The sequence below is a fragment of the Esox lucius genome, chromosome 10 (genome assembly GCF_011004845.1).
Source record: "Esox lucius isolate fEsoLuc1 chromosome 10, fEsoLuc1.pri, whole genome shotgun sequence".
NCBI lineage: Eukaryota > Metazoa > Chordata > Actinopteri > Esociformes > Esocidae > Esox > Esox lucius.
Window position 1 is genome coordinate 12,276,257 of NC_047578.1, and position 27,358 is coordinate 12,303,614.

General features: G+C 43.0%; 1 protein-coding gene and 1 long non-coding RNA gene across 3 annotated transcripts; one reads left to right on the top strand and one right to left on the bottom strand.

Annotated features, from left to right (window-relative positions):
• Nucleotides 1–2,412: 2,412 nt before the first annotated feature.
• Nucleotides 2,413–4,936, bottom strand: LOC109616195. The gene is made up of 2 exons (XR_002197295.2): nucleotides 4,552–4,936; nucleotides 2,413–3,169 (listed from the first exon to the last, which is right to left on the bottom strand). It is a non-coding gene; the product is annotated as an uncharacterized LOC109616195 (long non-coding RNA).
• A 427-nt stretch (nucleotides 4,937–5,363) lies between these two features.
• igf2bp3 (insulin-like growth factor 2 mRNA binding protein 3) lies at nucleotides 5,364–27,000 on the top strand. 2 transcript variants are annotated; one of them, XM_010892995.5, is made up of 17 exons: nucleotides 5,364–6,121; nucleotides 7,100–7,160; nucleotides 12,491–12,539; nucleotides 16,083–16,134; nucleotides 16,259–16,322; nucleotides 17,063–17,344; nucleotides 17,848–17,982; nucleotides 18,223–18,345; nucleotides 18,703–18,838; nucleotides 19,786–19,917; nucleotides 20,162–20,230; nucleotides 21,568–21,693; nucleotides 21,787–21,825; nucleotides 22,233–22,307; nucleotides 22,480–22,611; nucleotides 22,821–22,934; nucleotides 24,902–27,000. In XM_010892995.5, exons 1-17 carry the CDS (start codon nucleotides 5,947–5,949, stop codon nucleotides 25,028–25,030), a joined length of 1,893 nt encoding a protein of 630 aa, XP_010891297.1. In that variant the 5' UTR covers nucleotides 5,364–5,946; the 3' UTR covers nucleotides 25,031–27,000. The 2 variants fall into 2 exon arrangements, with proteins under 2 accessions (XP_010891297.1, XP_010891299.1); XM_010892997.5 differs by lacking the exon at nucleotides 20,162–20,230 and having other exon boundaries at nucleotides 5,366–6,121.
• The last annotated feature ends 358 nt before the right edge of the window (nucleotides 27,001–27,358 follow it).

The following is a 27,358-nucleotide window of genomic DNA, read 5'->3' on the forward strand; positions in this document are numbered from 1 at the left end:
TACATTTGTGCTGCTCATGACCGATTAGAATCGGTTGCTTCAGTGTAATCTCCCCATACCTCCTGATCTCTGCTTTCCTGATTTTGATAGTTAACTAGCCATTACTGATCAAATGGGTAAAGCTCACTAATTTGCCAGTTCTCTACAATGTTTTTCAGTATTTGTAATAGTAGGTCTTTCCATTGGGTGTTAGCAGAATCAGGAACTATTAAACAGTAGATGGCAATATGCTACGTAGAAAGATCCCAACGTTCAGATAGGGATTCAGAACAGATTATTGCGCCGCCATGTAAAATAGGTGGATTGTGTCATGTCATCTCCACTTAGTATGACTTTACGCGTTGCGGTCTTGCAATGCTAAATGTGCAATATTGACAAATGTTATCACTGTAAAGTAAAGGCTGAAAATTACTCAAGATTTGTGATCTATACCTTCAGTGGTTTGATCAGATGGGAGTGGGGGGGGTCAATCTAATTAACACAGACTGGTATGAACGGGAGTCAAGAAGTGCAAATGAAGAGAATGGACTCAAGTGACTGATCAAAAGCAGTGAATCTGAGAGGTGATGAAAGGGAGGACAATAACAGTATCTGGAACCTTGGCCCTAATTTAATCAGGACCACTGAAGTGGGTTGATTGTTGCTAACCCACTGTTGATGACACTGAGGACGATGCTTAGGAAACGTTATTTTGAAATGTCATGTCTGACCCAAGAGAATGCAATTGTTATTCCAAGATCCAGTTACTAGATGAAATGTACCTGTCCTTGTAGTTCATGGTGCCCAATAATTTCATGTTCCTAGCATGATGGGAATGGCTACATACTTCCATACTTCCAGGTTAACTTTGAGAAGTTAGGACTGATTTACAGTATAGTTGCACATGATAGAAAGAGGGTAAACACGTCATTAGACCATTTTGACCTTTCTTTGACCGGCTTTATCAGGATCACCATCTGCTAGACACTTGTTGGTCATTCCCTACAGTGCATTATGAATGACTAGATCCACCCGGGTCCGAAACAATGGCTGGTACAGCTTCTGTGTTCCCAAATCTCAAAAGGTCAAAAAGGTGTAAACAAATGGTGATGGTAAAACCTGGTCCTCTAAGATATTTATTGAGAAGATGTAGCCCAAACCTGTCTGAGATCTGCATAAACTGAAGGAATTGGTATGGGCAGGTTCTGAACTGCTATGGGTCTCTTCATCAATGATCTAGCAAACTGTCACCTGGAGCGATACTTTATAATATTAATTTGGTATAAATAAATCAAGAAATATCTCTTTTACATTGAGACATCATATATTTACTATATGCAACATTCTATTATGGTTTTACATGGTGATAACTCCAAAAGATGGTTAAATGTGTTTCTTTTTTGTCAAATCAAATCTTACACCTACAGGCTGGCAGGATTGGTTTTATGATTGTTGTTATCTGTTTGTTTTTCAAATTTAGCATGCAGAGGCTTGGTCTGAGTTTCAGAAAATGTTCTATGTCAAGTTTTTTTTTGTGAGTGTGTGTGTGTGAGTGTGTGTGTGAGTGAGTGTGTGTGTGTGTGTGTGTGTGTGTGTGTGAGAGTAAGTAATAGTATCTAGAACATTTTTCAAGAGGCATAGGTACACTTCCATCAATACAACACCAGTAAATAAAATAGATTTTATAACATCATCATCAGACATCCTCAAAGTGGGGTACATGTAAATTCTAAAACAAATAGTAAATTAGTGGAATTAACAGGCTACAATGGATGCTTGTAGGTGTTCAAATAAGTGACGTTAACTGAAGGGTAGTTTGCATCTGAGCTCATCTCATCTTCATTTCACCAGAATTCCACTCAGGAAACTAAGTTGATATAATTTAATACATTATTATTTTAATTAATTTCCAAATCATTAGATTACTGAAATTGAATTGTACTAAATATTAATCTCCTGATGTTATCATTCATGAATATGTTCTATATCGAAGGAGGTAATGATATGTTGCATGTAACGATGAACTACAACTTAATAATTAATATATATCAACCAAACAACCATCTGACAAACACCATTTACGATAAGATGTTTTTTTTTATCTGTAATTGTACAGTCTGAAAAAACGTTCATCAACTTGACAGTAAGTTTATTGCTGTTATCAAACACATTGTATTATCAAAACAATAATAAAAATGTCCTTAAGTCACATTTTCTAAGCTGTATGTAAGTTAATGAAAAACATTCATGATAAACATTACAACTTCATCACGGTAAATGAAAAGATCACACATTCACGTAATATTACACCTATCTATACAGGAGGCTGACTAAAAGAGTGTTAAACAATAATTTGAATGGATAGAATCCGAAGCGAAACACATTGCTCTGTATCTTTATGTAAAGTATTCCATATTGTGTCATGTTTCATTGAAAATAATAGACATTGTTTTTACAATGATTATTGAGCTAGGCCAAGGCAGAAAACCGCCATTTTCTGTGCAGAAGATAATTCTATAGGGATTTTATAGGAGGAAAATGCCAATCAAATATTTTAACAGGATGATATTTTAAGTAACATTTAATATAGTACATGGTGACCGGTCTGAAAGGTTGATCTAATAACATATCGATAATAACAAAAATGTTGAATAAGTCTCCTCAGACACGTTTTTTCAACATTCACTACAACATGGCGTTCAAGACAAGAATGTTCCATACATTGTAGCTCAAGCAGTCAACCAGTGGAATGCATTGAGAGACCATCTAGAGACATTAGAAATAGCATATTCGACGGAAGTAGGAATTAATAAATAAGGGTATGTCACCCCAAACGGGTTCACTAAACGACGGAAAAGTTTGAGATATTGACCCACCACAACAAGATATAAAACTTAATAGCCATAGCCTACATATAGTTTAAACGTAAACATTACACCTTAAAAATGTCATATTTGGTCTTAAAATCTCACCGATGTTTCCCGTGTGGTTTCCTTTCATAAAACATCTAATTATTCAAAACAAGATGCGTTCTTTTATTAAACTTTCTTTCTGTAATCCTGTTTACCCATAGCCTATGGAATACAGCCATAGCGAAGTTTTCTTCCAAAGAATGGGGGCGGGGACTTTTTCTGTACATTCCTCACCGATATATTCACCCTTCTGCAGTTGCTGAGTGCCTTGTTCAAGCCTGGAATTGTAAACAAGTGAATGAATACGCACATTGGTTGGATGTAAACAAAGTGTATAGACAATCTCACTGATAGTATAATCTATTATATTTCTCTACACACGTCCTATTTCATATTTCCCTAAAAGTGTCCCACAGAAACATTTCGTAACACATGGAATGAGTTAAGCTAACTGAAAAATAGAACAAGTCATGCAGGTTTAATTAACGAATAGTTCATTAACTATATACGCAGTAGATAGTGATTTTGATTGTTGAAGTTTAGTTGACGTTTAGGATCAGGGAAAGAAGACAGACTATTTTCACCATTTACTAAATTAAGTATAGTTGAAAAGCAGGTAAACGTGAAGGTAATATAGATAGGTGATTGAAACCATGTCATTTAGGTTCTGTAATTATATTATACAATTATTATTAATAAGATAATTTCTATTTTCAACACAAATAGTGTTAATGCTTTTGAGGGGTAGCCTAACATGTATCTAATTGTATCTCAATTATTTCGTTAGATTAAGAAGTCATTATCACTTAAACAGTCATAAATTCATTAACAGTGTAGAAAGTATTATTTTTTCGCGCGCTGATTCATATAGAATAGCGGTGCAGAAGAGCCAATGAATGAATACGCCGAGGTTGAGCCAGCGAGAGTAGTGAGGAGAGCGAAAATGTGCTCTCTGGTTGGTCAGTCTTTTAAACCAATAGGAATGCGCTCTATGTTTGGCCAGTACAGAGAACTGCTACAACTGAAGTGCTGCCAGTGCGGTAGTGGAGGGCCTACCGTTTCAGGCTTTGAAAATTCTTAACTTATTTCCTTGTGCCTAACATGAACATGGCCATGAAATCTAAATAATAAATAATTCTTATGTTGTTAGGTTATAAGGCACTAACTTTGTCTTCAGTAAAACATTTGAAAAACATTGTATCAATATGACGTGTTGCTTACTGCGAAAAATACAATTCAGTGCTAGCCATGCGTTTTGAATTTGAATATACAGAAATCCATGAATAACATTAATTAGTAATTACAGGTTGTAGTTCCTCTTTTACTCCGTAAAGCTTTATAATTTAAGTAGAACCCATATAAAAATGAATATCCAACGGACTGAGACGACTTGCGTAGGTTTGGTGTATAAGCTAAATAGACTTATACTTTAGTAGCCTAGTGAATTAATGTCCATGGTTTAACTTGTGATTTTAATATAGGCTATCTGTTAATACAATGACTGTACACATGATTTATATTGGCATGTGCTATTGTCGGAATAGACGTAGGCCAAGCCATGCAGCCTTTGAATTAAGCATGCATGCTCTTTCTTTGCATTTGTCGACGGTTCGCTAGGGGCAATTTCTCTGAAGAGACCCCGCCCTTTCTGTATACCCACCGGAAATGTAGTAAGTGTTGTTCGCCATATGGAGTAGCAACAAACTCAATTGTATGTTTGGTTCCAGGCCTATAATCGTTTTTCTTATTCAAAATAAGTGTTTTCGAAGACAAACAAGTAGCCTCACTCCAAGACACGCTGTTGGCATTATAGCCCTCCCTGCCCGTCAGTTTGGAAATGAACAAATCTGGCATGCTGCTGGACTTTGTATTGTAGAGCTGTGAACCGGTAGTCTTGTTAGAGAAGATGGATGCCGTCATGTAGTGAACGTGTCATTCTCATGTTGACCGGGTCATATCGCCTATACGGGAGGATGCAAAATAGACTGGTATTGATTAAACTAATCCAATGTGTTTCATAAGCATCAATTATAACAATGAATTTATGAGGTGCCATTCATAAATGAGGTACATTTATGAATGGCACCTCATAAAATCTCCCATCTCACAGTAAGTAGCCTAATAGTAGCCGAGGCCTACACGTTTGCGTGTACAAGCCCCCTAATTTCTGAGCTGTGTTCGTTAAGTGTTTACTTTCGGGAACGTTCAGGTAGAAATATGCGCTGTAGAAGAAACCTTCTTCGACCGGTAGAGTTTGGGGATGAAATTGACTCTATTCATTTAATTTCCATTTGCAACGGTCGAAAACGTTTTGCAACTGAACGTTACACTGCTGTCCCCCTACAATGGGCGTGCGTGATTGTACTGTCGTTTTACTATTTCGACCAGCAACCAATGGGAAGCGAGGCATTGCAGAGAAAGGCACCCAAATGTGATTCTAGTAAAAGATACACGGGGTTCTCACGGAATCCCTTAACACACGTAGTTAACCAGGATTTTTCCCATATACCAATCCACTCTTCCCCTCCTTTTCTGTCTACGGTCCCCACCCCGGATTCCCGTGCCATTTTCCCAATCCAACACTTAATTGAGCAACTGGGATTCCTCACGTGCGGGGTTGATTTGTAGTTTGAACACGTGGCTCATTGAAAAAAGCCGGAATATCCGATTTTTTCCTTCCCCCTTCTTCTTGGTTTTATTCGGAGGCGGGCGCGAGCCTTAACGTGTGTGACATTATCTGTCTCTTTGCCAAGGGGTTTTGGAGGAAGACAAAAAGTAGTTTCTCCTCGTTTTTTACCCTGTTCGCCATCGTTGTGGAAAAACTGAATAAATAATTAAGATAATTAGTTTTTTGTGCGCGACTGAGAGGGGCGAGGGAGCGCAAACGCGACGAGTTTACCCGTCAAATAGATCTGTGGCTTGAACGACCGGGGGAACCACGCCACCGCCACTCCGTTTAGTAGTAAGGCGATTTTGGCGACTCCAAACACTGTACACTCGATTGAGTAAATAACGGTTTCCTTCTGCGTAAATATTGTACATTTCAACGCAGAACATGAATAAGCTGTACATTGGAAACGTGAGTGAAGAGGCGAGTGCGGAGGACTTGGAAACTATCTTTGAGCAGTGGAAGATTCCGCACAGTGGTCCGTTTCTCGTCAAAACTGGTTATGCGTTCGTGGATTGCCCAGATGAAAAGGTTGCAATGAAGGCAATCGACATTCTTTCAGGTGAGACAAAAAAAAGCGTTCGAGCACGGTGTGTACGCTGTGTTTTAATTCTGGAAAATGCTACTACGGTTTACTTCCACCTCTTTTAAATGAATGCATGAAGTCCAAAAAGCTAGGGGTGTATCCAGGCTTGCGTTCTTGCCTCTCACTTGCCCCCTGACACCATAACATTTAGTCCAAGTCTTATAAATTCAGTGCGAACACAAATGTAATCGAATACAAAAACGAAGAAACTTGTTTCAGAACGAAGGGAGGAAGAGAACGCCTATCCATTGAGCGCCATTCAGAGCCAAGGGGCGCACAGGCAGTGGCCGCTCATTGTAGTCTTGCATGTAGCATGGATTCACTTCGATTAAATGAACTAAATGTAATGGTGTCGTTTTGCTGCTTTAGTTGCCACCTTTTGAGGCTGCACGCTCTCCGAAGACAAACGAAATAACAGTAGCATTTAAAGTATTTTATACATTGACTTGTTAAATTGTAACACAACGAAAGGGAACACACAGGACAGTGTATTTGCTTATACTGACACACCAGGTGGCTTAATTGTGTATTGGTCATATGTAGGCCAACGAAAAGCAAGATCTTTGACAAATTACTTTTTATTTCTAATGTATACACACGAACAACATCTGTACGTAAGGTCGGACAAAAAGTGGTGTTCTGCAGGCCACAATCTAGAAAATCATTTTACGATGTATTCTCGTATTTACACAGGTGTTAGGAGTCTTAGACTTGTCATCGATAGCACTAACATTTAACGTTTTGCTTTCGGATTTTGACGTTCACTTGGGCTGACATAACTTTGTGATAATTTGACTTTTTAATAGAATTGTCACAGATTCAATTTAACGTAGGCTTAATTTCGTGTAAGGGTAATCATAAACAAGTCGAGGCCTACTTTTGGTGTCTGTAAGAACATTTGACTGACACTAAATAAATTGTGAACTAAAATTGCATTTGTTCTCCTCATTGTAGGTAAAGTTGAACTACATGGAAAACTCCTAGAAGTGGAGCACTCGGTCCCTAAACGTCAAAGGTAAATTGAGATTACTAATCAGATTTTGGCCAACTGGTCCATTAACGCTACCACTGTCCTCTTACAAATTGTAGGGTAGGCCTACGGTTGCAACCTTACTTGATTTGACTTGTCTGAGTCTTTGTCATCATTGGATTTTGGTACGTCAGCAGGAAGTGATGGGACAGAATTTGGGACAAGCAGAAATTCATAGGCTTTGATTGTAGGGGTCGAATGATAAGGGCGCGAGCGATTTCACTTAATTATAATGTAGCTTATTCTACACTTCATGTATCTGCGGCAATGATTAGTTTACTATGTGCAAATCTCCTAAAATCTGTGGTACTAAATAGGATTTTACACAGTGCAAACTAGAGGCTATTTATGCAGCAATAGCCTACTGGGCCTGCTTAGGTGGCTGTGTGCTTATACGAATGTGTGTTGAGGCGTAAGCACTCCGAAGTCGTCCATTTGAGAAGGATCTTCCCTTCATTCTGCCTGCCCCACGCTTCCGCCCTCCTTTCCCGGTTTCATTGTCGTGGTGCACGAGATGGACTCCCAAACGCTACTGGAATGGGCGGTTTGGGGCCTAGACGCAAAACATCCTTGGTCTGCTAAAGACCATGTACACATAGAACAAGATTAAAGCCTACTGAGTTATAGAACTTAGTCTGGGGCGATATGTCTTGTTTACGAAGAAGGGGGACAGAAATGCAACAATTTGGCTTGTCATGTAGGGGTTCCGCCCGGCCACATGATACACTTTGTCCGTTACTAAACATTTCATGGATTTGAATTGCAATTATTGAAATTAGTAATATGTGTGATTATTTTTTAGGATGATCTAGAAATCCCCTAAATGTAGTCGTTTAAATTGTTTTAAATAATGTAGGCTACATGCAGTGTGTAAATGTAGGTAACGGCTTTGTGGGCAATGACGTTGAATTAAGCATGTGTTCTGCACGTTATACAATTATTCTGGAAGTTAAGTTTGTCTTAAATATACATTTTTTAAATGCAGATGGGCTACGATCATTTTAGACCTATTACGTTGAATAATATGTTAATTGACGTTCTGAAAAAAATGGCGCAAGGATTTTTGACATTATTTAATTAACGTGCTAAGACGTGTAAAGAATGTATTGAATTTTCGTGGTCAACCCTAAATTACGTTTTCTTATGGTGTTCGCCTGAATGCATTTTCGACTTCTTGTAGTTTTGGTGGAATCCTGGATGTTGGACCTATTTATAAAAATCTAAAATCCTTCTGATCTTTCACCTAAAAGGATGTAAAACTAGTTATTCTTCGCTGAATTATTAGTCTGAAGTTTAGAAACACTATTGACTACATTACCTAAAATGTTCTCATCTTTTTGTAAGAGGTCAACAGGAAGCAGGTTTACACTCTTGTAACTCCAAGGTAATGTCTTCCTTTTGCTTATAGGAATGACTGGAACAGTATTTTGACCATGACACACTCTGGGGGCCCCTCTTTGCATTCCAGCCCACTGAATATCAGCTGAAGTCTTGGCCAATCACTGACTTAACCTTTGAACTGGTGGGCATGGGGAAGTTTGAGTAGGGAGGCTCCCAAAGTCTTTCAAAGGATTCCAGGCTGGGATGGGCACATGGGGGTGGGTGGGTGTGTGTCTTGGTGGGTGGAGGGATATGCTTTGGTGCAAGTGTATTCACACTGCTGCCTGTAGCATTTCCCATATATTGCTTCACTTGTGGCCTGTATATTGTAATCGCTTGGTCTTGAGGGGTTTAATAAAGTGAGAGGTGCCAGTCGTTGTTGTAATGGTGAAGAGTCACCTTAAGAGTTTATTTACTGGTCTTTTTATTTAGAATTTTTTTATTCATGTAATCTCTCATGGCCAATTAGCTGCCGAAGTGTCTGCAGGACACATGCATAACCTAACTTGTTCATACAAAGCTGCCTCTGAATAAAGCTGTATGTTTGCGTAAACTGGAAATAAAACTGCGTCCCTTTCATCTACATCAGGGGAGAAAAAAAAAGGAAGAAAAAAAGAAAATGGCTGTGTATGTGCATGGGGGGGTGGAACTGTGTGTCGGGGGGCGATCAGGCAAATTGAGTGCCATGTTGTAAGTTTGTATTTGATACATCAAGGTTATTACATTTGTGTGATGATCCAACAAAATGTGAGTTATCTTGAACCTAGCATATTATTTGTTTTTGGACATTAAAATGTCCAAAAACAAAAGCAGATGACTGAAGTAATATTGTCCTTAACTTTCTTCCTCAAAATAAATTAATAGATTTAAAAATATATTTTTGAATCATTAAACAGGGTCAAGATATCCTGAGCACTGTAATAAAAAAAATACACCCATTGCTCTCTTCTAATAGTAAAAAAAAAAATAATCCCCATAATTGTAAATGCAAATCCCACTTCCATCTCTCTTGTAAACCCCTAACTGTGGCTTCCCAGCTCTTATTAAAGAATTTGGGGTCAGAGGGTCATTGTGGGGCCCAACCTGCAAAGGAGGGATTTTAGATGGAAGCACAGGGGTGCATGGAATTTTCAATGTGGCCCCTTGTCTCATTTAGCTAGCTGGGACAACAGGTCCCCAAACTCACTCATGCTTAGAGGGGGGCACTGATAGTGTTGACTTATTTTGTTTGAGAACAATTCCATAGCATGCTACAGAGAAATTGGGATTTTTGATCTTTATGCATGTAAGAGATATTACGGATTAAAAATGTAATGCTCAAACCAGTGTAGTGTTTCAAGCTTTCAAACAGTCAATTTGAGCAATTTCTGCAGCAGAATGAACAGTTGTGTCAAGGCCTATATAGGAGTGCAGCGGAGACTACGCCGTTTTGAGTTGAGTCATTCAGAGCCCCTGTATACTGAATAGTCAATGAGTGTGGATGGATCAGCACTGAGCACAGATGTGTGTTACTGTGGATGTTAGAGTTGGAGAATTGTGTGAATGGTTGATAAAGTAGAGGTAAGGACTGTACGGCGTGGCAGAGGCCTACAGATCTCAGCTGAGACGTGGTTGGTCGGTGAGGGCGGGACCGTTGAATGTGTAGAATGTTCACTGAATTTAAAAGTAAATAAGGACCCTGGTTGTCGTCACATGACAAGCCAACCCAGCCCTCATGATCCCGTCCTCTTCCATGTTTCTGTTAGTGGACTTGTCCGTGTCCATGGCAACGGGGGCCCCACCCCCACAGGGCAGAGGGCCCTTGTTACCCTTCCCCTATAACAGAGCCACCCCCCTCCCCCTACACACATGCATATTCTCGCCCTTCCCCCACCCCCACCCCCTTTTTCCCAAATCAAAGGCTTGGACTGGGGAATGCACCCCCCCCCATCCCGGCTGACTTCCTCTGTGTGTGGAGCTATAGGTTAATCTGGCTGGAAGTGCTTGGTGCATTTGCACATTTCGCACGACGTTCCCACTGCAATGCAGAGCGAAGCACACGGGAAAAGGGGGGTCGGATCAGCCAGGAATGGCACAGTATACCGGAAAGAGCTGGAATTCCTCTCGGAAGCTTGTTGGGAATTTTTCTTAATACAATTTTCCCGTTTGGAATGTGTTAATATCTTCACGGCCCAAATAAACGAACACAATTAATTTGAGGCTTGGTTGGCGTGGCCACGCAGAAAGGTCCCCCAGATATAGCGTGCGTGTTAGAGAATGTTTAAATGTCGTTGAAGTTTCTCCCGTTTATCCGCCTTTTCACCGTGGCCTAGTGCTGCATGTGTGCACACTACTAGCCTGCAGATGTGAATGTCTGTGTTTCTGGTATACACTGTATTTGATATCAGACATTTCTTAAAGAGTGCTTTGACTCATGGGCATGTTTGCACAATGAGGCATGTGTGCTGGCCTTGCTGTGAGCCGGTCCATGTCCGCGTGTGGGTGGTAAGCTTTTAAAAAAAATAAAAAAGTTAAAAAAAAAAAGATTCTTTAAGGATGTTGTCCACGACCAGAGAAGACCCACCAGCCTGTTCAGAAACACTCCCTCTTAAGTCACTCTGATTTGCACAGGTTAAAAATGGCTGCCAGTCACCGTTCAACTGTAGTTGTTGGAAAGCATGTGCTCAATTGGAACGCAATTAATTATATTGCAATTGTAAAGTCAATTGATAAAAAAAAAACAATATGATGGTAAAGGAGGGTTATGTGCCCATTCTTAATAAATTTTTGGTGCCCGGCCTGAAATATTCCGGATTAAGGAAAGATGCCTGCACATGAGCTATCGCTGCGCCCCACTGCTTTTTCACACACACGCACACACCTCAGATGCTTCCACTTCATCAGAAGTCTTCGTCAGGTGACAAAAGGATCTGTGACATTTTGTCGACATCACCGAAGTCTTTATTTCCAGGTCAGCTGTGCTTATAGCCAAAGAAATAAATCAAGGTGAAAAAACTATTCTGATCTAGGGGAACGGATTGGTTTTTGGTTTATTTAGACATGTACACACCTGTGTGAGAAGTTTCCATTAGGATTGTAGATGTAAGGCGTGCGCACGCGTGTATGTATTGTCTTTTGCAGAATTGGGTTGGGGCTGTGCGTGTAGGTGTCCGTTTTGCATTGGGACTTCCAGCAACATGTACATTTTGTTCCTTTAAGGTGTGCGTACACAGGTTGTGGACTTTGGAGCTGCCGGGACACTTCACCACATTTTTTATAATCTTCCAGGTCTAAACAAACACCTTTTATGAAATGTGTCGGAAGTACACCAAATTAGTGTGTCCACTTGTGATCCGCAGCTCTAGCTAAGCATCTCTGACCTCTAAAACATTTGGGGTCTTGGTATTCAGTGCTTTATTATGGAGCTGAAAGTGTTCAGAATGTTGGTGGGCAGGAGTTTTAAACCCCAGACATTGAGGACTAAACCCAGGGTCAGTGTAGTGGTTGGTAGGTTGGGAGTCTGCCTTCCTGTTGCCTGGGATGCCAGCACTATTTCCTTTCTGAATCCCCTTTTTGCTCTTGGCTCTGACGTCGCTGGTGGAGGTTTCCCCTCCTTGCCCTTTCCTCTGCCGTTCACCTGTTCTCGTCTCCCTCTGTCCTCCTCCTGTCCACCCGTGTTCTTCCCCTGTGCTCTTCTGTTTGTCCTTTTTTGTCATGTCGTCGCCCCCCCCCCTTCAGAAGGTATCCACATTATATCTACCTGTTCCACCACATTTGGGAGTGTCATTAACACATTAGTCGTGTCTGGAGTGTGAACACCCCTTTCTCAGGGAGTTTTGTGATGGAAGGAGGTGCCCGCTAGCCTGCTGGGATTTTTACTGTGGTTCCACTTTTTTATTTAACTTTAGCCCGACCGATCCATGAGTCTAACAGAACTCTCCCCCTCTCTCCTGTAGGAGCTGTAAGCTGCAGATCAGGAACATCCCGCCTCATATGCAGTGGGAGGTGAGTGGCATTTGTTCCATTGGTAAACCTTTGGGTGGTTCTGTACTGGTTTCGCATGCATAAGACAGGGTTAAAGCTAGGCTGATGACCCGAAACGTATCCATATACCGAGCACCTTTTACAGAGAGTGTGATCTCTTTAGATGTAATGTTTCTGTTCTCTGTGACTGTTGAAGGGACAGTTGATGTCTGCCAACATTCAAGTAGTATCTGTTCAAAGGATAATGCATGAATTCTTTATTGTATGAAATCAGTAATCTCCCAAAGGGGCACTCCAGAGAATTGACTCTCAGGCCAGTGAACTTCAGGTGTACAGCAAGGTGTTGTGCAATATGAAAGGGACACAAAAGCTGTTCTGGGTGAACATACCTTGTGTAGATGTCCAGATACTTGGTGGTTTATATACAACACAGTACTGTGCATTCTCTGTGTAACATGGATATTACCGGGTGATCTGTTGGGTCATAAATGTGACTTTAAAAAAAAAAAGTGGTCAGTGGTTTAGCTTGGACAAAAGTCCAAGAAAAAGCTGACACTCCTAATAAATTAATCTTTCATCTCATTGTCTAAATAATGGAATAGTTAAGTGGATCTGTATAAGAGGGATCATTTTCTTTAGCAAAGGGCTGTTTCGGGACTTATTTTGACTTAATAGAAAATAGTTGGACAACGGGTTTCCTCGTCCATTACATGGGTTGAAATGTGACTGATTTGATCCTCTCTGCCTCTGATGTTTCTGTGCTAAATTGAAACAGCTTTTTGTAGATTTTTTTTTTTTTGCTGTGGTTTGCCTTAAATAGGGGGTAACCTATAGCATGTCTAGTTGTTGGCTTTTTTTCTTTCCCAGGAATGGGGTGCTTGTTGTAGGGTTGGCATGGAGGGGGAGGTAAGGACATGTAACAGTGATGTAAATAAGACCTTGTATCTAATCAGGTAGATAACATGGTGATACAGCACACCGCCATGCTGGCAGCGAGCTGTGCTTGTATGTTAGCTAGCTGTAACATGCTGTGGGTGGGCCCGCACTGTGTTGCTTCCATGTGCTGTGGACAGACACTCAGAATATGTAGCATTACTCCTGACCCTCCCCCAACCCAACCACCACTTCCTGCAGGAATGCACTCCACCCTTTCCTGAGTGGACTGGATTCTAATTGGCTGGGCCTTGGAGACGGACAGATACGGCTGCCGCTGAGCTTGGAGAGGCTCCTCGCCGCAGGGAATGTTGTATCAGTGCTTGAAACAGCCAATGGCAGGACTGTGAGAAGGCTCGGGGGTAGGAGGGAAGTGGATTGGTGGGTTGGGAGAGGAGGAGGGCTGGGAGGGAAGCTGATTGGTCAGAAAGGGGGGTTGAGCTCTTGTGGGTGTGGCTTTCAGTAAGCTTTTGCATGATTGGAGGTCCCCTGGCTGTAGGCTGCATTTGGACTCACTCCCCCTTCTTTCTCTCACCCATTATCTTCCCCCTCTCTCGCACACATGACCGCACTTCAAGAGAATATCTAGTTGTAAAATTTGAATCCTGTGGTTATCTTATTTAGGTAGGTTGTCAGGTTGATGTGGCTCTGACATTGATTTTAGCTTTAGTGTAAAAAAAAGTCAGTGGGGTCATATGCTAGCAGAATGTTATTTTTCCATATACACACAATGTCTCAAGAGATAATAGGGAGGTCTGATGCCAAAATAGAAAGTATTGACTTGGACGTTTTCCCCCTCAGAAAAGTATTCTAGGGCTGTCAAATGCTTTGTTATAATGAAGTATTCTGTTGATTTATTCTGACGATTAACGTTATTGAGATGAAAGACTGTTTGATATTTTGGTAGAACTATGCACGGTATTAATGATATTGCAATACTTTTTACCTACGAAGTAAATACCTCCTTTTGCGATTTGACTGAATTGCAGTTTCATTTATTTCCTTAATGAAATCCCTGTACTTAGCAGAAACTTTTGCGATAACAATGTTCATTATTCGAGTAGGGAATGAGCAGATTTTGATGGGATTTATAGACATGTCTCTGGAAAACTTTACCCTTTATAAAAACGCATCTTGTTAGATTGCAGATGCGAATGTCGCTTCCCAATTTAAAAACCTTGACATTAGCGATCATTACAGCACTAACTACTAAACCGCTAGACATTTTTTGTTTCCCCCCAAGCTAACATGCATTCCCTACCCTCTGTCAATGGACAATGCATAGTCAAGGCTCTGCACATATGCTGCAGCTAGCTACCTAGCAACACTGATCACTGATGTAGCTAAATGGAAACCTAACCTAGGCATGTTTGATTCTGATTAATCTGTGAATTAATGCTTCCCCTTCAATTATTGCAGTGCTGTTTTGAAATGCAATTTCAGTCGTGAGGTGGTGACCCACAACCAGGTTATTTGAAACCTTTTAAGTGTAATCCTCCCTAACTTGGTGCATCTGCCTTTTTTCTGGGACAGTGCAAGGCCCAAAGCATTTTTTGCCATAGAAATTCTTGAGTTACTCATTGTGACCGCTCCAGTGTATGATTCCCCATTTAAATGTGTATGTTAAGAGTAATCACACACACAGTGCATTGATTTTAAACTTAAGTTTAGACTACCCTGAACTTAGGGGGAAAAACTCCCAATGACTAGTTTGCCTACATGTAGTCCGCCTCTCCCCACCGTGAGGGTGCCCTGTGACCATGTGATGAATCATTTAATTCTCATCTAAAAAGCAGACCGCTCAGGGGCCTGGCGCACAAGGCCCCATATACGTGGTCTATAGGTGGTATTGAACAACTAGCCGGTTAGATCTTAGAGCTGAGAACGCAGGGCGTTAGCTGCATACTGATTAATGTATTAACCGTAAGTGGCTTTAGATAAAACTCTGGTGAATGGTCCTATCGTGATAGCCACACAGGCTTGCCATCGGGATGTTGCGGCGGTTTAAAGTATAGACTGCAGTTGCCCCCAAGATGCTGGTCTTGGGGTCAGTATTACATTGACCTGTTTAATGGTTCACATTTAGGTTTTGGGAACGGGAATCTGATTCTACATCTGTAGCTATGCGTGTGTTTGATCGTCGGCTGGGTGCTGGCAAACAGCGTTGTGTAGAACGGGAGCTCATGTTGGTGGCTCCTGTTCAGGTCCGAAGCAAATAGGAAGGCTTGGGTCAGGTTTGGTGCTGATATCATCTTTTGATGATTTCTCTCTCCCACTGAACCATGCAGTCCTGCTACAGACTAGTGTCTTGTTCACTTACAGCAAGCTCTTAACGCTGCAGGATCCTTTAGTAAACCAGTCCCCATGATCATGTGGAAGACCATGTGTCAGTGTAATGTTGAGACTAGAATGGATCCATTTTGGTGCTTGCCTGTGTGGATGGTCTCCTCGGCTAACGAATCAGTCAGGCCCTGAAGTTCAGCTCATCTGAATGTTTTGTCAGTGGATACACAGGGAAGGTGCATGTCAGTGTATGACTTTATTGAAAAAGCCTTGTGAATTGCAGATTAAATCAACAGGATATGGTGGCGTCTTCACTCCATTGTCTTCTAATTGCCTTCTCTGGTTCAGGTTTTAGACGGCTTATTGGCCCAGTATGGCACCGTGGAGATCTGCGAGCAAGGTATGTTCATGCACACTCGCACTGTCCATTTGGTTGTCCGTTTTCTTTGCTACATTTCATGTGTCGTGTATGTACTTTGATTAAAAAAAAATAGTGGATAAGTCTGTTCTTTGTGTTCTCACAGTAAATACAGACACGGACACTGCTGTGGTCAACGTCCGATACGCTGCGAAGGACCAGGCCAGACAGTAAGGATTTCCCACACCTCTCCTTTTGGTTCCACAATTTCTCTGAATGATGGTCTAAATTGTCTGCCCGCACTATTTGTTTATTAACTGAATCGGTCTCCTTTGACTTGTTCGTGCACCTGATTTTACCCTTAAAGCAATCGCTTTTCATTTGTTACAATGGGTGTAACTCCTGGCTGAGAAATGCTGGCTCACTGCTGCCCTCTGGTGTGCTTAAAGCGCTGGCCTTTCTGGGTAGAAGTGGGTGTGGGTGGTCTAAGACCCTCAAACTCAACTCTGGACCTCAAACCCAGTTCCACTAGGGTTGTTTTTCATTGCAGCCCTCTAATCGGGGACCGATTTAGACCTGGAACAACCAGCTGGGTACAATTAATGATGAGGCAGAATAGAAAACCAGCAGGCTCTGGACCTCAGGGTGAGAGTTGAAAACCCCCTGGTCTATGATAATGAATTGCAAGCTTTGATTCAGCATAGATAGTCTTGGCCTTTAGTGAAAAGGGGTTCTGTGTGGTTTTGATTCAGCTCTGCATGAAGACCCCTAATGCTTTAATCGTCAAGATAGTTTGAGCAGTGTGAGTGAAAAGGAAACTATCCTAATCCCTTGGAAAACCAAACTGACCTTGAATCTGTGTCTAGAGGGGTCACGCGGGCTCCTTTTTTGTGACCGACAGATGCATATTACCAGTGGTTGACAGCTTTCTAACCAGTGACTGACAGCTATCTTTCTGTGTGGTTGCCAGGGCGATGGAGAAGCTGAACGGCTTCCTTATGGAGAACTTTGCCCTGAAGGTCTCGTACATCCCGGACGAGACGGTCACCACTGACGCGCCGCCCCTGGGAGGGGGTAGGCGGGGCTTTGCCCCACGTGGCCCGCCCCGTTCAGGTTCCCCTGGCCTGGGGGCGCGGCCCAAGTTGCAGTCGGACGTCCCCCTGCGCATCCTTGTCCCCACCCAGTTCGTAGGCGCCATCATTGGCAAGGAGGGAGCCACCATTCGCAACATCACCAAACAGACCCATTCAAAGTAGGACCACGTCTGTGATAATGTAACACGCAACAGTCCGCTACGGTGTGTTCAGCAGGGTGGTGTTAAGCAACGTTGATGTAGAGATGTTGCGTGTTCCGCCAACATCCCCCTCACGTACAATGAGGAAGTGCCACATCTCTATCTGCAACGTTCCAACACGTCTTGTCCACTGAAGTACCCTGATTTGTTATCATGAATAAGATCTGATTTCCTTACACACAAAGCTCTCTGCTGCAGAAACTCAAGGAAAGTGTGTTTTGGCTCCAGCTTACATATGCGACACCTCGGGGCATCTCGAGTTGAAAGCAATGGGCTTTGACAGTTTCATCTTCAGTGACTGAGGTGCCTGTGGTTTTAGGGACAGACAGTGGGCAGGTTGGGCACAGGGACACAACCAAAGTTTCTCTGATGGGGCGTGTGACCAGCCGATATCGGGCATGTACGCCAGCTGTTAAGAGGGAGAAAAAAACACTGCCTTCCTCCCTGTTGCCCCCATCCAGGATTGACATCCACAGGAAGGAGAATGCGGGAGCAGCAGAGAAGCCCATCACTGTGCATTCCACCCCAGAGGGCTGCTCCAGTGCCTGCAGAACAATCATGGAGATCATGCAGAAGGAGGCCCTGGACACAAAGTTGTGAGTTCAGCTCGAGTGTACACTCATGCACACCCCAGCCGGAATGTCTCCGGAGTCAGTTCAAATTTCTAAAGCCCTTTTTACATCAGCGGTTGTCAAAGTGCTTTTACCAAACACCCCGACTGAAACCCCATGTTGGTCAGCTGTGTCTGATTTATGACACTTCTTCCTGTATTCTTCTATTTCGCCCACTAACCTGTTTTCTCGCTCTCCGGCTTTGTGCCTCTTCTCTATCCGTAGTACTGAAGAGATTCCATTGAAGATTCTGGCTCACAATAACTTTGTGGGCCGACTGATCGGGAAGGAGGGACGGAATCTAAAAAAGATTGAAGTGGACACTGAGACCAAGATCACCATCTCCCCGTAAGAGGACCAATTGCGTTTCAAATGTTTTAGTACCTCTGAATTATGCACCCAAAAGGTCATGCATGCGAGCCTTTGTCATTGCATTATGTATTGTCAGGCAAACATTTTGATCACATCAAAATAAATCACCTCTGTAACCTTGGGAGGTTCTGGGTCTGACACTGCAACATGACTTCAAATCCAGCCCTGTATTGCTTCTGTAAAATCTTTCCCCATTGTTTCTATCAAACTGAAGGATACAATGCTTTAACAAATGCCTGTAGAAGGGAAAACTATGTATACCACGTGTCCAAGGTACTACTTACACACACACACACACTGGAGAACACTGTGGTAATGGATGTCCTTCTGCAGTCTCCAGGACCTGACACTGTACAACCCAGAGAGGACCATCACGGTGAAGGGCTCCATCGAGGCGTGCTCCCGGGCTGAGGAGGAGGTTATGAAGAAGATCAGGGAGTCGTATGAGAACGACGTGGCTGCTATGAATGTATGTTCTTTAACTCTTCTCTTTAGGATGCAGAGGTTCAGTGAACTTACGAATTGGCATTCTATATTAATACATATGTGTACTTCAGGAAGTCACTTGAAGGTTTACTCTAACCACAAAATGATCCTGAAATATATCTACTTTCATAATGAAATGATTAACATTCTGTCAAGACTTTATTGCTAAACCCAGATCGATGTTTCACAACTGTGTGGTTCTATCTGCAATTGCTGCCCCATAAAACAAAGTTGTCTGAGGATTTTCCTACTCTGAACTGTGTACCCCTCACTACTCGTATGGTTAGGGGCTGTTTGATGCTCAAGGTCTCAGGACTGTGTGCAGACAAGAACCTGTCTGCTGCAGAGTTGTGAGAAAGGGTTTTGATCAGTCATTGGAAAAAGAGCTGAAAACAAATTGGCTGCCTGTTTAGAATGATTGAGAACCAGCTACGATTTGGTGGGGGGGGGGGGGGGGAGAAACTACTGCACATTTTGGTGCCAACAAAGCCAGTAATTGAAACAATTTATATTGTGATGTTGTCAGTTGCAATGTGATGTTGTCAAAGAATCTCCTGATATAACTATCAAATGCTAGCTATCCCCCTGGCATGGGACTCTAGAACCAAAGAATGCTGAGTGTCCCAAATGGTTACAATTGGCGCTGTTCTCCGAGTGCCCTGCATAGAGATGAGGGTGAGATTTGGATCACACCTTGGGAGACGACTTAGGCTGTGCAGTTAGCGACATTTATATAAACATGGCAATTTTCTCCATCTTATTACAGAAATGATAGCTAAGCTATCAAACTGACAAGTATATCTACTGTAGAGCTGCATTTCCCCTTCCCTCAGCCTTCACTTGGTATGTGAGTGGTTTGTTCCAGAGAAGCCCCCTGTCTGATTGTCTCGTTATGTCTGGTAGTTGATGTTTCCGTCTCTCTCTCCATAGCTCCAGTCGAACCTGATTCCAGGGCTGAATCTGAACGCTCTAGGGTTGTTCCCTGGTGGTGCTCCAGGCATGGGTCCCTCGATGGCCAATGCCCCACCACCCGGCGCCCAGGCTGGCTACTCCTCGTTTGGGGTGAGTGTATGGACCTGCTCCCTCCCCTTTTACCTCCCTGGGTTTGCAGTGCCACTTGGTAATGTGTGACAGTAGCCCCCCACCCCACAGAGCTGTTCTGCAAAATGAAAAACCTTAAACAGACCAATCTCTGACAGAAGCAATTTGGGATCTTTCACTGACCCTGTCCGTGTTCCTCTTGTAATGGAGCAGTCATTTGGGGGCATGACAGTGTCTTAGTTTAATGTTATTCTCTCTCCTATAGAGCAGTCTCTTCGGGGGCGAAGGGCCAATTTGGGCGTCTGTGCTGTCGGCGAGCAGCCAGCCCCTCTCTGTAAGTCTCCCTTCCCATGGTGCTTTGCACGGCTTCTGGCTGCCTTCTGCGGGATAGGGTAACTAGGCAAGGCTTGCCAAACCTAAGCTCCTCCCAATAACCTGTGACCCCCTTGGAAGGGCCTGTTTTTTTCTGTCAAACCTGCTGGGTTCGGGTCCCTTGTCCTCCAGGCCTCTAGTGTCTGATGGGTGGAGCCCCTATATATTTGGAGACATGCCGTCTGCTGTGTGGGTTTCCTATACCTTTGGGGGTGGGGTTCCTGTACCTTTGGAGCTGTAGTGTCTGCTGGATTTAGTTTGGCCTCATCATTATCTGACAGTTACTATGGCTGTTGAACTCCTTGGCATGCTTAGGTTAATAACAGGCAGAATTGTTTCCAAACCTTTTTCTATTGCAGTTTGATGTGGAATATATTCCATTTCCGTTGGCTCATTTTGGATGTTTTGAATGTGGCTCTGGGTTGGATGACATTGGGGTCACCTGATGTGATTTGATGGCATCTAGATTAATGCTAGCAGTCCCAGCCGCTGAGTCCCAATGTCCCTGTGTTCCTTACATGGTGCACTACATTTGACCACAGCCTTAAATCGGGAATACTAATCCCTCCAGAACTATTCCTCCCTGCCCCCATATCTAAAAGATCTCCCCCGCTTCCCTCGAATGCCAGCAATGTGTACTTAAGCCCACTCGTTTTGACTACTGGACCTCTTTAATACAAACATAATCTGTTCTAATGTAACTGTCGAAGCGCTGGGAAGTGACCGAGCGTTTCCTAACCTCTACAATATCTGCTCAGACCTCTGTCTGAATGGGATTATTTGCATGGTACATCAGTGTGTGAATCATTTGGATGCAGAGTTGCTGCAGGAAATTGGTCAACCCTCTTGGAAGGCTGTCTGATTCTAGGCGGCATATGATCAATTTCCTCGTCTTTCTCGAGTCTGGGACACGCATCAAGCTCAGGAGCTGAGATGAGGCATTTGCAGTTTTTTCATGGTTGAGCGGTGTTACTGTGATTCCCTCTGCTCCTGACTAAATTCTGTTGATTTGGGCTTGATCTGAGTGGCTCACTAAGGTGCACTTGTTAATGAAGCCCTTCAGAAACTCCCTACAGCTGTTCCTGGGTACGTGTCCCAAATGAAAACTTATTCCTGATAGTAGTGGACTACTCTTGACTGGTTCTTGTAGACCTCTGGTCTAAATCTGGGGCTCCTTGCCGCTCCATCAGCTGCATGGCTGCAGTCGACTGGGCTGCTACTGCCCCGTGCCTGGTGTGGTCTCCTTGTGGTCAGGTCTGTTGCGTTCTCACTGTGACAATGTTCCCTGCTGTTCCACAGGGCCAGGGGCAGCCAGAGTCCGAGACCGTTCATCTGTTCATCCCGGCGCTAGCGGTTGGGGCCATCATCGGGAAACAGGGTCAACACATCAAACAGCTGTCACGCTTCGCCGGCGCCTCCATCAAGGTGAGAAACCCTGAATCTCATGGCAGGTATTGAAGGTGCATCTGAACAAGCTTCTCATCTCATTGCCCCCTCCCCCCTCCCCCTCCATTTCAGATAAGTGCTGATGAGGTCAATGTCGTGGATGCAAACCAGGTATTTTGCGTCGCGTGTGCCTGTGCGTGCCTGTGCGTGCGTGTGTGGGTGTTAGGTCTTACTGAACTTAGTAAAACCAGAAAATATTGGCCTCATTGGGACCTTTTGCCGGTCCCCGTGAGGCAAAAATTAATTTCCGGCTCAGGGTTTAGGGTCAAACTTACAATTGATTTTATAGTTAGAATTGGGGTTTCTTTAAGGTCCTGACGTTGTTGGTTAAGGTTAGGCATTACATCTAGGTAAAGTTTAGACTAATGTTACTTTATTGTGATGAGGGTTAGGTTAGGGTAAGGGTTAGGGTTAAGATTAGGGCAAGGGATCATGCAATTTCAATTTTCTGGTCCCCATGAGGGGGCGGGGGGTGTGTTTGTGTGTGTGTCTGTAACATGCATTTCTCCTCCCCTCAGATTGCCCCTCCAGACAGCATTGACACCAAGCAGAGAATGGTGATCATCGCTGGACCGCCAGAAGCTCAGTTCAAGGTAGGAGCCCTCAGCACGCCTATCGACCAGCCATGCCCGGTTTAAGTGCCCACAGCATGGTAATGTTCCTTTTTGCTCTCGAAATATTGCAATAAAGATACATCTGTCATTTTAATCAAGGGGCAAAATTATACTAAGTCCCATGTATAATGTGACCTTTGCCATTTTACAGGCTCAGGGTCGTATCTTTGGGAAACTAAAGGAGGAGAACTTTTTCGGGCCAAAGGAAGAGGTGAAACTAGAGGCTCACATCAAGGTGCCTTCCTTCGCTGCTGGACGCGTTATCGGCAAGGGTGGTAAAACGGTACGACCAAGGCCTGTCAATTACTAGATGTTCTTCGACAGAATATTTGAAAAGCCTTTGAATGTTATGTTTTTTTTTATTTCTGTTCAGTTGTTTACTTGACCCAACTCACTCCCTTTCCCTCCCTCCCGTCTCCCTCCCGTCTCCCTCCCGTCTCCCTCCCGTCTCCCTCCCGTCTCCCTCCCGTCTCCCTCCCGTCTCCCTCCCAGGTCAACGAGCTGCAGAACCTGACCAGTGCTGAGGTGGTGGTCCCTAGAGACCAGACGCCTGATGAGAACGACCAGGTCATCGTTAAAATCACTGGACACTTTTATGCAAGTCAGGTATGTTACAGTACGACCATGCAGTGATGACTTCCTGGGTTTTCATTAAAAACATTACACCTGTCAATCAGGTTTGGACGGCTTTATTTAAATTCTCTACAAAGTCACATGGAGGTTACGTTTGAAGTGTGTTCGCGTCAGGTTGAGGTGGCGTGATATCTGAGTGGGTGGTGGGGCAGGGAAAGGGAAAGGGAGGCGAAACTCACCCTGAACGGGGTGCATCGGCTACAGTGTAATGGATAATAAGTATTGGGGATACTAGGCACGATTCTCTCTGCTGTGTTGGTAATAAAAAAAACACTGCTTACTATTTTGTGTAGTTTAATTTAATTTTTTTTTATAAAATTGTATTTTCTACAGCCTAGGTGCAGAATGTGTAAATGCTCAGACGGTCTAGAGGGTGTCACAAATGCATGACCTTCTTTTTTTACAGGCTACATTCAGAATGTGTTTTGAATAATAAGCTAATAATATTGCCTAACCTATTAATTTGTATACCTTTTTATTTAAAAGGCATAGCTTACAAAATGTAGACCGTTTTAAATTGCTTATACGGTCACCTTTTCATGTTTAAAAGGAATTGTTCATAGGCAACATTTAGAACTGTTCATTGTAGTCTAAAGTATGACTTCCAACAGAACATGTTTAGCATAATGAGCGGGACCCACAGCGCAACTATGCTCACAAACACTATTAGCCTGTGACAATGCAGAATCTTTAAAGGATTTGTTCTTATTAATCTTTGGCTCCTAATTTTAGTAATTATATGGTTAATATGATTGAGTAATTTGTGATTTTTATCATTCCGTGTGCTTTGAAATGATCAGAGAAGCTCTGTGCGTTAAGTTGTTTTCAGTAAAATGTTGGGGCCGGGCTTAAGGGTTCCCTTCCATACGTGCAAGTTAAAACTGGAGTCGCACCTTAACTGGTCGTTAAAATTGTCGTCGCTACCTGATTGGCAACATCGAACATGGGCAAATCAAATTGCCTTTTAATACCTTTCGCCAAGTATTTAAAGTTAAGTTTTGAGCAGATATAAATTATCCAAGAAATGATATCCCAGTTAGTGTGCATTTTACCTTGTCTTAATGCCTTAATGTATATTTTCTACTAAATGGATTCTACACAAAAAAAAAATAATCACAGTAGGTTTTTAACCTGCTTCTTTCTTTTCCAAATCCAATGTTTTGGGCCCATTGTATTGGTGCTACACAGCCATTCAAGCTTTGCCGCTCATTTTATTGCATAGAAAACGTTTTAAAATGTTGACCAATCAGTTTGGATTAGAGCTCAGTGATCTGTGTACGGTCTTTAAATGATCTGTTTTGGCCAGGTTGTCGTTGAAAATATGCAATAATTCTCAATCACCATACCTGGTCACAAGGCCTGCATATTACCGTCGAAATGATCAACCATTTTTCTGGAAAATATTTCTGAAAGAATGTTCTGCTAAATCCGCTGTTTCCATAAAATGTTTTGCTATTATTTATTTTTTTACATTTGCTTGCTTTTGTCATAAACCCGGCTCAGTGGAAACGTCTTTACTGTTGGCCAATTTCCGATCTACCCCGAGGCCCTTGATGTGGATCAGATGGGTTGAGCTATTATTAATAGGGTTGTCCTCCACCCCACTCGCCGAGCAAAGCACTGTCTGCTAGTGGCATTGACTCCTCTGAGAGGTAGAGGAATGAGTCCGTATTTATCCCACTTGGCTCTGGTTAGTAGGCTGAAACAATGGGGTCATGCTATGGACAACCTGATGCTCAGCTGTGGACTGTGTGCATTGGGGGGAAATAGCGTGGGATTGGCCAGTAATACCCTCTATAAAGAATATGGTGCAATTTTCAGATCCAGAAATGAGATGTTTCTTCTTGATTAATTCTTCCATCTTATTACCCTCAAAATAATGTCTCCATGCCGATGATGGATGAAGTGTACTGACCTTTGCTCTTTGACCCCCCTCCCAGCTGGCCCAGAGAAAGATCCAGGAAATACTCTCCCAGGTGAGACGGCAACAACAGTCCAAACCCTCGCCCCGTGGGGAGGGACCACCCCACGGGGATCGACCCCCTCTTGCCCGCCCTTCACGGAAGTAGATGTGGGCGTCCCATTGGGCTGAGGGGCCAGGTGATAAAACTCCCCCCGAAGACAGATCAGAGACCAGAGGGGAAACGCGGGCAGGGCGACAACGCGTTCATCTCAGGGGTTAAGGGTCAAGGGAACCCCACTGTACACTCACACACCCCCCCCCCCCCCCACCCCACCCCCCAACAAGCTCCTCGACTGACACCACGCTGTGGATACGAGACCTGCCCCATCGCCTCACCTCTGCGTCTGTGAGAATGTACTTCAGAGGGTTCCAACGTTGTCACACACCCTCTCACCCTTGCCCCCCTCGCCTCGCGCACACTGATGGGTCCTGATTGGTTCCTCATTTGTTTCCTTTTTTTTTTTTTTTTTGGAAAACACGAAGTTATAATAATTAACCCCCTCCTGTCACCTCCCTGGTGTGGTGACACTCAGTCACATGTTGATGACAGCTGTTCATCTTGACACTAGTTTTAGATTTTATCTTTTTATTTGTACTTTTTTTTTTGTTTAGTTTTTTGTTTTTTGCCCTGGATGAAGTGTTTGTTTAATTGGTTGATGAAGCTTTCTCTCCTGAGTTTTCTGTGGAAAGAAAAAGGCATTGCTCTCAGAGTCCTGGTAGGATGATGAGAATGGTTAGTGGGATGGGCTTTAGACGGGGAGGGGTAGGGATAAGGGTCAAACTCTTGTTTCATTGGACAGGGGCCCCGGCAGTGGTCTAACGGGGTGCCCCTCTCCTGATATTGATAGTGGCATTTTATAAATTCGGATGCATTTTATAGATATACCTATATAAATATATATTTAGAGAGGCGAGGACAACACTGTCGTTAACACTTAAGGGACGTGTTAAATGATGTTGTCCATGAAAACCAATTTAATATGCATTTTACTGAACTACCTCAGGATCTAGTACCTCAAGACGAAGAAAAAAAAAAAAAGAATATTATATATATGGAGAAAAAAATCCTTTTTTTATTTTGCTTTGTGGTATTTTGTATACTTTATAAAGCTAATAGTTCTTGAACATTTTTATTTTTTTAAGAAAATTAAAAATTTGGTCGGCTGCCAACTGACCTTGCCTTCAACTCTAGCGCTCTCCGACGGCGGCAACGTGTCAAATGTGTTTGTCTGTGTGTGACGACGGTGACCCTGTACATAGTCTATCTGTACATAGAGCCCAGGGCAGAGTTGGCGCCCAACTCAGTTGACTGCTGATGGGAGTATCGAGAGAAAATAATTTGCCTCAGTTTTCCTGAGGAATCCACCATCTTCTGAAAACTACAAAAAACTGACTATTAGAGTAATGCCGAATAATGCCAACCATACATACTGCAGCAATGCCATTTAGTTTTGGGATTCTGACATTGTCATGGTTAACGGTACGTTTAATTCACACGTAATGTTATGATTTGCCTTCCTGTAAGGCCAAATGGATAGCACGCAATGGAGGAGCCTGAGCACTGAGTTTTTCCCTCTGTAGCCTCCATAGAAATAGAGAAGACACAGCATTGCTGTTTGTTCTCTTTGTTGCATTTCTGTTACCTGCTTGGGCTATAAACCATCTGCTTCATCTGTCTCAGTTGGCACCGTTTCCCTCATAGTGGCTGAAGTCATGCACTACAATGGGAATGGTGTGCTATTCGAAAGTCACCCCAGGTTTCTGACAGGCTAAAGTGCGATCCACAGCCTTCTTTGTTATATATTTTTTTTTTCTTCAGACGAGCAAGCTTGGCCAGGTTTTATGGCCCCTGTAGCCACCAAGTCAACAATAGTGTCATTAACTGCATGGTGAAGGTAGGGGGAGTCACACTGATAGATGCTTTTTTTGCTATAGAAACTACGATAACTAAAGAATGAGTTTGTTTAACCAGCAGTCGCTGCAACTTTAATTGAAGTGAGAAGTTACAATCCTTATTCATTACAAAAAGCCAGAAGGCAAACAAAAAAATACAAAATGAACCTTGATTGATTGGGACAAAAAAAAAAAATTAGTTTTAAGAAAATCCAATGATGACAAAATACTATACGTTTTTCATTTTCATGCAGAATGTAAATATGTTTTGATTGTGGTAAAAGTGCTCAAGTGTATCCATGCTTCCACAGTAGAACGCTGTCTACCTCAGCTGAGGGGGGTTGGTGGCGTGGGTGCCCTCGCCCCACCTAGCCCCCACGCGCTCGCTGCGATACCTCAGTCCCCCCGGAACACTTCTCTGCATGGGCGCATGAGCGCTCACGCGATCCAACCTCGCGCTTATGTACACGAGGGGCACAAGTGACGTTTATTATACCTACTCCCACCCCCCCCCACCCCCGTTTTTTTGATCTACCTCTTT

Bases quoted from the DNA above. Each gene is read 5' to 3' on its own strand.
- igf2bp3 (XM_010892995.5), top strand. From the start codon at position 5,947: ATGAATAAGCTGTACATTGGAAACGTGAGTGAAGAGGCGAGTGCGGAG. The intron at 17,345-17,847 runs GTAGGACCACGT...GCCCCCATCCAG, and splicing joins ACCAAACAGACCCATTCAAA to GATTGACATCCACAGGAAGG. The intron at 19,918-20,161 runs GTGAGTGTATGG...TCTCTCCTATAG, and splicing joins CTGGCTACTCCTCGTTTGGG to AGCAGTCTCTTCGGGGGCGA.